The sequence below is a fragment of the Oncorhynchus keta genome, chromosome 28 (genome assembly GCF_023373465.1).
Source record: "Oncorhynchus keta strain PuntledgeMale-10-30-2019 chromosome 28, Oket_V2, whole genome shotgun sequence".
Lineage (NCBI taxonomy): Eukaryota > Metazoa > Chordata > Actinopteri > Salmoniformes > Salmonidae > Oncorhynchus > Oncorhynchus keta.
The window spans coordinates 56,511,696-56,525,695 of NC_068448.1; the positions used below are offsets into that span (position 1 = coordinate 56,511,696).

A 14,000-nucleotide genomic window follows, 5' to 3' on the forward strand; every position below is an offset into this window, starting at 1 on the left:
TTTCCCATAACCAATATGAGAGGGAGTAGAGCAGGGATCATCAAATAGTTCAGCCACAGGCCGATTTTTTCCTTGAGCGGATGGCCGGGGGGCCAGAACATACTTACAAATCATTTGTAGACTGCAAATTGACCGCAAGAAGCCCAAACAGATTTCAAATCTGACTAAAACATCATTTTAAACCTGTTATATATCTATTCTGCATGGGAATACTTTGGAACAGATTCCCTAAATTAAAAATCACTTGGAGATGGTTTGCTGGTGTTAACAGTCTTATGTCCAATTATTATTTACTTTTTTATAATAATTTTGCACAGAAAACCTGTGGGGCCTCTTCAGTTTTGTATTTATTCCAGATCCCCATGAGCTGTTGCCAAGGCAGCAGCTACCCTTCCTGGGGTCCAATCACATTTACATACAATAAAACACCACATTATTACCACTCTACCATAACACATACTACCTTTCACAAGTTTGGGGTCAATTATAAAATGTTGTTTATGAAAGAAAAGCATATTTGTCATCAATTAAAATAACATCAAATTGATCAGAAATACAGTGTAGACATTGTTAATGTTGTAAAGGACAACAACAAAAAAACAAGACATTTCTAAGTGACCCCAAACTTTTGAACGGTAGTATATCTACAATACAAAATCAATAATGCAGGAAAAGAACAATACATGGATGTGTGTATGTGTGTGTGAGAGAGAGAGAGAGAGTGTGTTAGCATGTGTGTGTGCCTGTGTCTCTTCAAAGTTTGTGTGAAGTGTCTCTCTTCACAGCTTCAATGGGCATTGTACCAAAGCTCAGGTTCCATTGTGTTAAGCCCTGGCAGACTCATCCGGATAACAGCCTTTTTAGCTAACTGTCCACTCCTTGCCACTCCTGTCATTTGCCAAAAACTTGTATACAGATCTTTGGCAAATGACAGGCGCGGCAAGGAGTGGAACGTTATCTAAAAACACTGGTACCCAAGGCTACCGGCAGACCAGGCTACCGGCAGACCAGGCTGCCTTAAAATAGTCTAGCGTTGATAGAGGACAGAGGGCAAAGTGGAACTCCAAAGGGGAAACCGACACTTGCTGGATCAATGGAGCAGTCGCCTTCATTCTGCTGAACCATGGAAAAGGAGCAACCATGTCCGACCAGGGGAGTGTGTTAGCGTTTGTGTTACAAGTCAGTGGAGGAGGGAGGGAGGAGTTCCTATTTATATGACCAAAGTCATTGTTTGACTTCGCACTGCACAGCATGTGCTGAAAAGCATGTGCTGAACAGAAAGTGCCCTTTGTGTATAATGAGGTGTCAAGATGTGAGGAAGGTAGCCTACCAAGAGTGTATGGTGCCCGAAGCGACAGCACTTGAGTGTGAAAATGTATATTTGTGTAAGAAGTTGTAAAATTGAATAGTGTGGACAAACTGGTTCAATCTAGAGTTAACCTCTCAGAAGCCAGGAAATTTGACAGAGGGACCATTTTGAGACAGTTTTCCTTTCTCTCTGACAAGCAATTCAATAACGAATCAAAAACATTTTAAAACATAATTCAATCTTAAGCACTCCCCAACCTCATTCCTGTCCTCACCGTAAAACCAACCCTTCTACCCTTCTCATACCTTCTCATAGCCTTTCCAGCCACGTCCTCCCCCTCTCTGGTAGAGGGAAAATGTTGAACAATTTTCCATGCACAAACAGCTCCCTGTAAAGAAATATCTTTGCAATACCAGCTTTGGTTCACCAAAGCATTTAGACAGAGCTCTGTTAAATGAAAAGGTCCCAGTGATGTGACACCAATAGTAATGTTGTCACACATTGTTCAGGGGCCAGTCAATGTTGGCACCGGCCATAGCAACAGTAACACATTTGAATTCATTCAGTAGTAATTTAATTTAATGAGCCTAAACCTGACCATTAAAGTGCCACAAAAGGACATGCAATCAGGCCCTATTCAGCCCTGGGCTAAAAGCCTGGCACACTGACACTTAAAAACAAGAAGCCTTTTAAGAGTATTACTAACAGATGCTTAAATTAAGGAAATAATGGAAACAAATTTCGAAAATGTGAAGGATCCCTGTCTGATTACATTACTCATGTGAGTGTTCTTGCTAAATAACATGTGGGAAAGATGGATCAGTCTGGGCAATCTGTGCACCATGGACTATGAAGTTCAAGAAGTATACACTAGTCTAGACCATGCATGCATGAACATAAACGTAAGTGATTAATGTTTTAAACATTAGTAAATAACGTTGCAAACTCTTGAGTAAATGTAAGCTAGAGTGCAGTTGATTAACATTCGGTAGCCTAGGGCTATTCATGAATATGATAACATTACAATCTAGACTATAGTTGATAGGCCTTTGATAAATAAGCACGTCAATAGTAGGGTAGGTTAGAAATAAATATTGCAATACGAGTGCGTTTAATTAGACCAGTTCCAGAGGAATCCAGAATAATCGTACCGTACAAACACAACCCCCACCTCAACACATCCTCCCCTCCAGGCCCTGCCTGCGCAATCCAGGAAGCCTGGATTCAGGATTCTAGACCGGTGAGAACGTTGCGTTGTGGCGCGAAATGACACCTTGATCGATAGTTGTCAATCACATTCACCGTCCGATACTGTTCATCAGTCCAAAGCACGCACACACACACACACTCGAGCTTCTTGTGATTGCACCACAACACTGCTCTAGCATCGTTGCCATAACATCTGTGGACGAATGCAATAGCATTGTTATAGCCTACACTTGTTAGGCTACCGCCAGTTTAGACGTGAGGACTCGCTTATATAAGTTTGACAACATAATTTATCTGTTGCACCTAATGTTGTTGTAACATTGTTGGCACCGTTGATACAATGTTCACGTTTGAGGATTTGCTATCTATGGGCTAGGCTAGGGCAACTTTGTGCATCGCCCTGTTTTTAGCGCCACTCCACGTCAATCATGTCGTTCAATCAATCAATCATTCAAACAATAATCATTTTCTGTATTCCCCTTCCCCGTCTTTCTCTAAGAAAATCGCCATATTGAGTAAACTGCACCAGCCTTGCTACAATGTTACCGCAGAAGAACAAAAGCACCCATTGCAAAAATTAATTTAAAAAAAATACACTTCCTACCTTCGCAATAGCCTTTTTATATCTCATGGCGGCTTGCTCGATAAGACTGTGGACTTTAATAGTTCCATTGCCACAAGGAACCACCACCCTGGTTCTCCCAAAACACACTGTCACTTTCATATTAGTTCCCGAATCCCGATGTACTTCCGTTGAGGTGTATTCCTCACTACTTTGTAGGATGTTCCAATTATGAATTTCCTTTGGTGTCAAAAAGATTGTATTCCAAACAAGCAGACGGCAATAATCTTCATCGTCTCTTCATACCGTCTAAACGTTAACGTTTTTACCGACCACCTGTTCTCTAAAGTGTTCCAACTACGATCCTATTCCTTGAACGAATAGCCTGCCTGCATCGCGGCAATCATACACAGCACAGTGCTGGGAGGGTGGCGTGACTGGAGTCTCTCTCCCCGCGCTGGTGACCACGAGTACTGTGGTGACTCACCATGAACCGAAACTTCCCAAGTCCCTTTCAGAATTCCATGTGATAGTTAGTAGTAGTTGGAGCCGTGTGTCATCGCTGGGCATTTTACTATGGACACGTCATGTATTCTGAACAAAAATCTAAACGCAACATGTAAAGTGTTAGTCCCATGCTTCATGAGCTGAAGTAAAAGGTTCCAAAAATGTTCCATACTCACAAAAAGCTTATGTCTCAAATTATTGGGCACAAATTTGTTTACATCCCTGTTAGTGAGCAGTTCTCCTTTGCCAAGATCATCCATCCACCTGACAGGTGTGGCATTTCAAGAAGGTGATTAAACATTATGATCATTACACAGGTACACCTGGGAACAATAAAGTGCCACTATAATATGTAGTTTTGTCACGCAACACAATGCCACAGGTGTTTTGAGGGAGTGTGCAATTGGCATGCTGACTGCAGGAATGTCTACCAGAGCTGTTGCCAGAGAATTGAAATGTTAATTTCTCTACCAAAAGCCACCTACAATGTAATTTTAGAGAATTTGGCAGTACTACCAACCGGCCTCACAACCGCAGACCACATGTAACCACGCCAGCCCAGGACCTCCACATCCAGCTTCTTCGCTTGTGGGATGGTCTGAGACCAGCCAGCTGATGAAACTGAGGGTTATTTAATGATAAAGCCCCTTTGTGGGTGAATAACTCATTCTGATTGGCTGGGCCTGGCTCCCAAGTGGGTGGGTCTATGCCCCCCAAGCACATCCATGTGAAATCCCATAGATTAGGTCTTTATTGATTTGTTTTTACTTGAACCTTTATTTAACTAGGCATGTCAGTTAAGAACAAATTCTTATTTACAATGACTACCCCCGACCAAACCCTAACCCGGGCGACGCTGCGTTGTGTGACGCCCTATGGGACTCCCAATCACGGCCGGTTGTAATACAGCCTGGAATCGAACTAGGGTCTGTAGTGATGCATCTAGCACTGAGATGCACCACTCGGGAGCCCAAATTTCAATTGACGGATTTCCTTATATGTAACACACTAAAATCGTTGAAATTGTTGCATGTTGTGTTTATATTTTTGTTCAGTATATTTTCCTATATTTTAGCCTATTCTGTTCTTTTCAACATTATTCTGTCATGTTCTACTCTATTCTATTTTCATTAATACATTTTTGGAAAAATGATCAGGTCTTTAAACAGTCTCTTAATGTGCAAGAAAAACATACCGGTCAAGACTGTTGAAGTTTTAGATGTTTTATTTTTTGCTCGGGTCAGCGCTCCCAAGTGTACTCTTACCTCATTATAATAATACACCAATGTCAGTGACCTTTACACCATAGACAATATATTTTAGGGTAAAAAAAATAAATACATCTCTAAAGCTCTGTCTATGCTTGCCTAGGTCTCAATTTGAACAGTTTCTCATGGTATGCACATTTTTGTAAGCACATATAAATATTCCTCCTCTCCGGTAGTAGGGCTATGCAATAGCATATATTGGGAATCTCGAATTGCTTCTTTGCTTCAGCCCATGCCTCATACAAGGAACACAGGCCATTGACAAATATCCTCCCTCTCACTCAGTTTAGGACCATTTTTTTCCAGGACGCACCAGTTGGCCGCTCTGTGTCAGCTCTGCTTTCATTCATAGATATTCTGAATAGAATCCAGCCAAGTATTCAGTTGTCTAAATTGCAGCGCTAATGGTCCTGATCAGCAGAAGACGGCAGATTGACATAGATTTTTGAAGAGGGACAGAGCACATCTGGATAGATGACCATCCTGCATACCTCCACTAGAACGGTTTGTCACGTTGTGCAGACTGTTTGTGACTGGGGACGAAAAGGTCTTCAAATATGCCTCTAAACCAGTATGCAATAGCTGCATGCCTCATGTGAATCGCGAATAGAAATATTTGCTATAATCCAGCCAAGTTCCATTGTCCAAATGAAAGTTCTAATGGCCCTGATGAGCAGCAGACGACAGACGTGGGAGAGAGATTTGTGGAGAGACGGACAGAGGGAGGCAGGAGAACATCTGGATAGATGTACCAGGGACAGAGCACATCTGGATAGATGACCACGCTGCATGCTAATGAGGAGGGAGCACGTCCAAGTCAGCTGGAATGCAGTCCCACCTCCCAAATAAACCACCACATTAATTCAAATGGTAATACATATTTTATTCTGTAATACATCCATTGTTAGATTAATCAGATGAGGCTAAGAAACAAACCTATATATTCGCAATGGATCCCTCCAAATGGGTGGTATTTAAATAAACCGTATACTAAATGATGTGCTTACATGCATATGGGGGCCAAATGCCAGATCATGGTATGCCATAGCTCTCTGTCAATCATGACAGCTGGTTGGTCCTGTTTTCATGTGGTCTTCAGGGTACTCACAGTATGAGACTGCTGTTGCCCAGCTCAGGATGCCTGAAACAGTGATCAGCAAATCTCAGCCTCCTGGCCCTGGGGCTGCATGTATCAAGCGCCTCACAGTAGGACTACAGATCTAGGATCAGTTTAGTCTTTTAAATCATAAAATGGGATTATATTGACAGGATTTACCTAACCCTAGATCTGCACTCCTACTCGGAGATGCTCGATACATACGGCTGTAGATCTTCTCACTGGTCCTTGGGCAGAGCTACTGGTTGGCCAGGTGTTGTGACCAGTGGACCCTGGTTCTCATCTTATGCATTAACAAATAAAGCAATCAACAGCATTGGAATACAAGAATACAGGATTGTAAATTACATAACAATTTGTAACTCCTTAAGTAATAATAATGTGTCCCCTTGCACTCCCCCTGGAGGTAGGCTTTGGTAATAAAGAGACAATACATCCATCCTGTTCATTTTTCATCACACTGACCCATACACACTCCTTTAAAATATTTACCAAAAACCCTCAGTATTTTATTTATTTATTTGACAAGCAGCAGGATCATGTTTGTCACCTCAATTTGTTTTTTCTTTACATTTGAAAGTAGATACAGTTACCGGTTTTATTACAATATTTTTTTCTTAACTTCGATACATTTAAAAACAACTGCAAACGTGAGAAAAGAAAGCATGGTTTTCCGCGTCTAGTCTCTAACATTTTTGTCAATGTCACAGCTCACTTGCTTTCCCCCATTCTTTTTTTGTTTTCGGCTAAGTCGACCAAAAATGTATTATCAGCTTTGCGCTCAGATACCTACAGGCATTTTCCATTGACGCAATGGGTGCGTGGCACTGGTGATGTTGTAAACAGCATAAAATCAGATGAGGAGGGGATGGGGGCCAGAGGGTGTCATGACTCAGTGGCTGTCTGGTTTGAACAGTTTTGTTTGTTTCCAAGATGGAGGCCCACAGACCTGCTTCATCCCTCCCTCCTTATAGGAGCATGCGAGACAGCGACAGCCCAAAAATAAATGAAGAATGGCCTCTGTCGTTCTTTGCTTAGCCAGCAGTTGGTTGGGGTAGGGGCCTTATACACCATTATCCCGCCATTACGCCACGTAGCTATACTCGTCTGCAGAGCTCTGGCTCCTCTCGATGTACTGCTTGTCGATGAGCACCTCAATGCACTTCTTGATCATGCTGATACTGGGGTTAAATCTGGCTTTGGACTGGTTGATGACCTGAGTGGAGAAATAAAACAGACAGAGAGAGAAATTAACAAACTGTGTTACTCTGTCGTTGGTTAATAGATCCATCGTCAACGCAGTGAACATTCCCTCCGGATTCGATATTGTTATTTTTCCTGTTACAGCATGCCGTTTATTTCTCCAGCTGGATATTTAACAAAAACAATCAACCTCAACTGCCTTTGCTTGCGATAGTACAGCTGTGCCCAATGGAATGGTCTGTAAAGCCATAGAGTGAGCTCTGAGAGGTTTACTGGATGTGTAAAGAAATCCAGTCTGTACTGAAAGGCCGTTCAGATGCACTCGTCTTCCGTTCAATTTGCTACAGAACCTCCCTTGGAGCGGTGATCAGTTATCTCACGCACCTAGTGATAATACAGCTCTTCTCTTGCGCAATCACGTACAGCCCAAGGACCAGTGAGAGCACATGCAGGAGTTAGAGACCACATCACAGGTTGGCCCTGGGCAACCAGCATCTCGGGTATGTACCAATCTCTCCATGGAGAGGTGTTGAAAGCATGGAACAGTATGAGATTGCTCAAGAGATGAGGGGCATATGCATATGTGGTGGGAAAGGTAAGCCACTAAAGCAGTCACGTATGCCCTCATTATACGCTTCGACTGAAATAACAAATATTGAACCATTTAAAGTACAAACAGAAAAAGAAAAACAGCAGTTGGAGGTGGTGTGTTGTTAGGGAGAAAGAACATGGTGAGTGAGTACATGAGAGAGAGCGAGGGAGAAAGAGAGCGAGGGAGAAAGAGGTGACAGCTGAGAGCAAGGGGCCGTCTCTCCAGTCCGCAGGCGTGTTCTGACATCATCCATAAGGAGAGACACTCATTCCATCCTGACACGTCTCTCTGTTCTGGGTTCTCGACTCACAGACGGCATAACAGTATCTTACCATCAGGGAAGGAATTCACCCACCTGACAACAAAGTAGAACATCAACACAGGAAGACAGCAGGAAGAGACATAGGTTAGAGAGGCACACCAGGGAGGACACAGTACTCCCTCTGGCAGGGGAAAGACAGAGCTGTGATCTCAGGGAAACCATTGGATCTCTCCATTTCCATGTCTCAACCTGTATCTCCCTTGCCTGTTCCCAAATCTGCTGGTGCGGTGTAGAAAACTCCTATGGCCATTGACAAGACAGCACAAACAGATCAGTGACCAGGCTAGTGTCTCCCTCTATCTCAGGCATCTGTTCAGTTCGTGTACAGTAACTTGTGTGTTTTTATTTATTACATTTTTTTTATTTCACCTTTATTTAACCAGGTAGGCTAGTTGAGAACAAGTTCTCATTTACAACTGCGACCTGGCCAAGACAAAGCAAAGCAGTGCGACAAAAACAACACAGAGTTCCACATGGAATAAACAAACATACAGTCAATAATACAGTAGAAAAAGTCTACATACAGTGTGTGCAAATGTGGTAAGATAAGGGAGGTAAGGCAATAAAATAGGCCATAGTGGCAAGGTAATTACGATATAGCAATTAAACACTGTAGTGATAGATGTGCAAAAGATGAGTGTGCAAGTAGAGATACTAGGGTGCAAAGGAGCAAAATAAATAAATACCGTATGGGGATGAGGTAGTTGGGTGGGCTATTTACTGATGGGCTATGTACAGGTGCAATGATCTGTGAGCTGCTCTGACAGCTGGTGCTTGAAGCTAGTGAGGGAGATATGAGTCTCCAGATTTTTGCAGTTCTTTCCAGTCATTGGCAGCAGAGAACTGGAAGGAAAGGCGGCCAAAGGAGGTGTCGGCTTTGGGGATGACCCGTGAAATATACCTGCTTGGAGAGCGTGCTGCGGGTGGGTGCTACTATGGTGACCAGTGAGCTGAGATAAGGTGGGGCTTTACCTAGCAAAGATTTGCAGATGACCTGGAGCCAGTGGGTTTGGCGACGAGTATGTAGCGAGGGCCAGCCAACGAGAGAGTACAGGTCGCAGTGGTGGGTAGTATATGGGGCTTTGGTGACAAAACGGATGGCACTGTGATAGATTGCATCCAATTTGTTGAGTAGAGTGTTGGAAGCTATTTTGTAAATGACATCGCCGAAGTCAAGGATTTTGTAGGACAGTCAGTCTTACGAGGGTGTGTCGATCCCCTGTACATGGTTGGACGTGTGTGACATTAAAACTCACCTCCTGTATTAGGGCATTGTGTCTGAGCACTTTGCGTGCCTTCATGATTCTCACGATAGCAGCTTGTAAATACATTTTGCGGTCCTCATCCACTGCACTCCTCGTCTGCTCCATCTCCTGCAGGGTTGGAAACACAGATATAGGGCTTTACACGGAGGCAGACATGTTGACACAGACAACAGCAGATGTGTTTGCATTGTAGGATGAGCAATCAAGGGTATAGGGTACTGTACCTGTGGTGTGTCTTTCTGCATTGACGTTGTGATCTTGAACTTTGTTCTTTTACTGGTGAAACTCATATTTAGTGAAAATGTGGACTCTGCCTCGATTTCCTCCTGAAGACGAGAAAAATAGTTACCCACTGACTGATGAGAGTATCCAAAAGAACTGAGGATTAACACAAATGCCAAGATGAGATGCTTTAAAATCCTCCTAACCAATAAAGAAGACCCTGCTGACTCCAGATCTCCAGGTGAATCTGTTGCTGCTGACACCTGACCCCTGACCTTTTGGGAGTCGTGGTTGAGCATCTTGACATCAAGCAGGGACTTGATGGTCTTCTGAAGCTCTTTCTCATTCATCTGGGTGGAGTCCTGGAGCTCCTTGTAGCCTACCTGTTAGGATATGATAGCGAGCTAAGTGACTACTTTGTTAGGGCACAGTTAAGACAGCCCATTTCCACTAAACATGTCGGTTTGGTAACACACCGTTTCACTGTTGTTGAACGCCAGCAGCACCGCCATCTGGTAGGTGGTCACCATGGCAACGTAGGGCTTGGAGAGATAGTTCATCTTCACCTCACCTGAAGAAGAGGGGTGCCAATCATTACCATCATCACCACCAATGCTGTACATCAATACCACCATCTTATTCGTCACACCTAATAACTGCTTGTAAGAAAAAGCAAGGAGAAATCAGACAAAGGTAATCCCCAATCCGGTGTTCTCTGGGTATTCTTGTAACCGCAAAGAGGGATTTAGTTCCAATCCATTAATTGCAGTGTTTGTGTGGGGAATGTATGCTGTTGTAATGTTAGAAGGAGTCATCACGGTCTTAGCGCTGTGTGATTTCATGGATCATGTATTAGTGGTGCCAGGTGCAGCTCAGTGTTCGGTAGAATCAGAGCCTCTCTAACATGGACCTGTCGTAGTATCACACTGATTTGGGATAAAACACCCTGCAGTGCATGCAGACAATCCATTTGAGACTATAGAAGTCTCACCCTGTTACTCTTGTTGAGCTATGGATGTGATTTCAGTTTCAGTGAAACATAAGGTAGCGAGAGTGGATGGGGTAAGTTGAGCCAGTTTATATTCAGCATCACTCTGTACAGTATTCTTTCCAACAAAGATATCTACATATATGTTTCAGGATGTTGTGCATCCCTGGAAATAATCAGAATTCATGTAAACATTAGTTGTGAAAACATAGCTTGTCTCATTTTTTATTTTTATTTTTTAAAGGTGGTCTCAAAGCACAACTTACTACAGTATGGGGTAAGTTGAGCCCTGGGCCAGGGTAAATTAAGCACCCTACAAATGTCTGTACTGAATGAAATATTATATTTCCAAAACACAATGCCATCGCTTTTTTGTAGTTTAAATAATTTTAACCATCTTTTAACGCCTAACAAACACTGTACTTTCTTTTTTTACATTGTTGTTACCTCATATCCCAGCGACAATGTGCCATTACGCCTGGGAAGAAAACACTTCAATTTGCTCAACTTGCCATTGGATCAACTTACCCCAAGGCAAACATTTTGACCAGATTAGCCCACACAGCTAGAAGGATGCACTTTTATGCTAGGTTAAGTACCTCATATTGTAGTTTATAGAGACCCCAACTGATGTATAGAACAATCCTAAAACGATCTACTTAGATACAAGCATCTTGAAACCTATTAACACAAACTAATTTGACTTGGTGAAAATCTGTTTTTTGGACCTAACTTGCTTAGCACTTTTTCCATTTTGTTTCTTCCTTCACAGACTCAATGAAATTATGACATTTTCCTAAATATTTGGTAAAATTATACATTTTGTGTATGGTTTCCTAGTGACAACACTCACCTTTGGCTCAAATGACCAAACTCTTCCCTACTGCTGTCAACTAAACATTCCACATCTTTTGCACTGGGTTTCTGTACTACTATCATTTGCTGCGCGCGCGTGTGTGTGTGTGTGTGTGTGTGTGTGTGTGTGTATGTGTGTGTGCGTGTGTGCGTGTACCTGTGCAGAGATAGTGCAGCCAGGTCAACTTCCTCCCGCTGAAGTGCTGATTATAGAACAACTCAAACTGCAGAGGAAAACAATCATGTCAGAATGACATAAGATTAACATCTGCAGTTTTGTTGATCAGCCATGTGTAATCTTTGGGAACCACAGAAAGATACTGCTATATCTCTAAGGGCACAGCCCTCTCTAAACAACCGCGTCTCCAGAACCACTACTCACCATCTGAACACTCTTCTCCAGCTCTTGTGGGATGGCAAAGGTAGAGGAGGGGACGTGTGTGAGGGGCCAGGCTCCTGCCTGCAACATGCGCAGACACACACGGTAAGATATCTCCACCACCATAGTCATTGAGCTTCACAGCAAACGTGCCTGAAGTTGCCTAATCTTTAAAAACTACTTTAAAAACCACAGATAATTCCCCAATTACCCTGTTTCACTGTACTGTCACAACAACCAATTTATTCGGGGGGAAAAAACACATTGGTGTTTTCTTTCCTAGCAGGGAGTCCGGTTCTACTATTGGTAATGGCTATGATGATGTCATTTGGCCACTCTCTGTCCTCTGTTTTGTGTTATATGTGTAACCTCAAGTATGCCTGGCCTATGTTAATTTAAAAAAAAAACAATCCCAACCACTCCAGAAGTTTCCCCTCAGGAAAAACAAAGTTATTGTATTATATTCTTTGATGTGACAGTAACATTTTAAAACACCTGTATTTTTCATTCTATAGCTTGTTCTCAATCTTTTTAAATAGTGAGCCAAATTTTTTTCCGCACTTTAATATCCCTGACTGATCAAAACCCCCTTTTATCATGCTCTCTCATCTCTCTGCAGCATTCATATAGTGAGCAATATGTTTGAAAAAACAATAATATCGTATCGCGAGGTCCCTGGCAATCCCCAGCCCTAGTAACAACCACCTCTCACCTGTAATACGTAGATCTGGAAGCTGATGCCCAGTTCGACCGGTGATTCCTGGGTCTTGATGAAGTTGTTGAATTTGTTGTTCAGGTCTGCGCTGACGCTCATGTCTGTGTACATTCTGTGGAGCTTGCTTGTGAACTCGTAGCCGCACGCTTGCTGCAGGGGGGAGAGAGAGTTCACAGCGTTATACCTGGGAAAGGGAGAAGTGTGTGTTTTTTTTTTTTTTTTGGGGGGGGGGGGTTCCTCTTTTGTTCTCTAATGCTCCTCTATTGTTCCTCAAGCAAGGGGAGGTTGATGACATCACTGATTCCCATAAGAGTAAAACGTTCAAAAATCACTGGAGGACATCTTGGTGGCAGTGGTATTCATACTCTTTCAGCAAGGAACACATTTTTCCCGCAAGAATTTCTCACGACCCAAGACACAATCTTAAAATGTACATTTTTAAATCAACAAATAACCTTCAAATCATTACATCTTGATCTCTTATTAAAATGAAAATAAACCAAAAATAGATTTACTCAAAATAGTTTTTTTTCAAATAATCTTTCTCAAAAATGTTTGTATATTGTTCCATAGAAGAAAAACATTTTTTAAACTTGTTTATTTTGTCTACCCCTCTGCAGTTACCCCCACGATCGCACTAGGTGTCGCAACTCTGACTTTACATATCACTGCTTTAAGGGTTGGTCTGAGAGTTATGTGGAAAAGCATTTTAAAGTGAAAAACTGACAAGTTCAGAGAGTGATGCTTAAATTATGGCATGAATTATTGGCATTCCGTTGGCGTCTTGTCCAGGGAGTGTACTTGTACGTCAAGGTTTTTCACGCTACAGAAACAGGAGATTATCCCACACGTCAGAAGCCTTTCTGTCTTGGAAAAGACCTTAACCGGCGCCTGCTAAAGTTGAAAAGAGTCTTATTTCACCTTTAGTTTGTTGATCATGGCTTCTTCCGAGTCCATGGACAAAGACAGCCCGTGTATTAACCGCTTGGCTAACATTCTTGCATAAAACTGTGCGAAAGAAAGAAAGGGGGGAGTGAAAAACATAATTAAGTTGAAAACAAAACATCAATTCATTATCTCAGCTTCCCAAAAAAACATCTGTTTGTTTAATGCTCTTTAAGTGAATCACAAATTCAGTCTGGAAGGAATAAAAAGCAGCCATACTAGCAGTCAATATCCCTGGTCATTTGAGATAATGATGCTAATGCCAGCTACCGTCTGCCAGCTAATGCTAATGCCAGCTGGCGTCTGCCAGCTACCTTTTGAAAAACGTCCTTGTCATCTATGTACTTGAACACGGTAATGAAGCTGGTCAGCTTGTCTTCCACCTCGTTCTCTGTCATTCCCTTTGCAGACTTCTTCAGCAGATTATCACAATACTTGGCGAGCTATATGGATAAATGGCAAAACACCACACGGTCAGAAATTACTATGGTCTATAAAATTAAAATAAATATAGTAGTAGAGATCTAGACCCACTGCTGTGC

At 42.4% G+C, this 14,000-nt stretch overlaps 2 protein-coding genes across 12 annotated transcripts in view; both read right to left on the minus strand.

The window, feature by feature from the left end:
• The window catches only part of LOC118361156 (partitioning defective 3 homolog), a 592,408-nt gene extending 588,490 nt beyond the window's left edge, over nucleotides 1-3,918 (minus strand). For 2 of the 5 annotated variants that reach the window (XM_052483309.1, XM_052483310.1), the window contains exon 1: nucleotides 3,123-3,907. In XM_052483309.1, coding sequence (XP_052339269.1) covers nucleotides 3,123-3,242 — 120 coding nt within the window. In that variant the 5' untranslated portion in view covers nucleotides 3,243-3,907. Of the gene's footprint in view, nucleotides 1-3,122 lie in introns of all 5 variants that reach the window. The other 3 variants (XM_052483307.1, XM_052483308.1, XM_052483311.1) reach the window with 3 other exon arrangements.
• Nucleotides 3,919-6,475: 2,557 nt separating this feature from the next.
• LOC118361576 (cullin-2-like) overlaps nucleotides 6,476-14,000 on the minus strand; it is a 33,459-nt gene continuing 25,934 nt past the window's right edge. For 5 of the 7 annotated variants that reach the window (XM_052483312.1, XM_035741603.2, XM_035741605.2 and 2 more), the window contains exons 13-22: nucleotides 13,773-13,901; nucleotides 13,435-13,521; nucleotides 12,511-12,663; nucleotides 11,802-11,879; nucleotides 11,577-11,643; nucleotides 10,053-10,147; nucleotides 9,783-9,959; nucleotides 9,579-9,680; nucleotides 9,346-9,462; nucleotides 6,476-7,188 (exon numbers count right to left, since the gene is read on the minus strand). In XM_052483312.1, coding sequence (XP_052339272.1) covers nucleotides 7,057-7,188; nucleotides 9,346-9,462; nucleotides 9,579-9,680; nucleotides 9,783-9,959; nucleotides 10,053-10,147; nucleotides 11,577-11,643; nucleotides 11,802-11,879; nucleotides 12,511-12,663; nucleotides 13,435-13,521; nucleotides 13,773-13,901 — 1,137 coding nt within the window. In that variant the 3' untranslated portion in view covers nucleotides 6,476-7,056. The remainder of the gene's footprint in view (nucleotides 7,189-9,345; nucleotides 9,463-9,578; nucleotides 9,681-9,782; nucleotides 9,960-10,052; nucleotides 10,148-11,576; nucleotides 11,644-11,801; nucleotides 11,880-12,510; nucleotides 12,664-13,434; nucleotides 13,522-13,772; nucleotides 13,902-14,000) is intronic. The other 2 variants (XM_035741607.2, XM_035741606.2) reach the window with 1 other exon arrangement.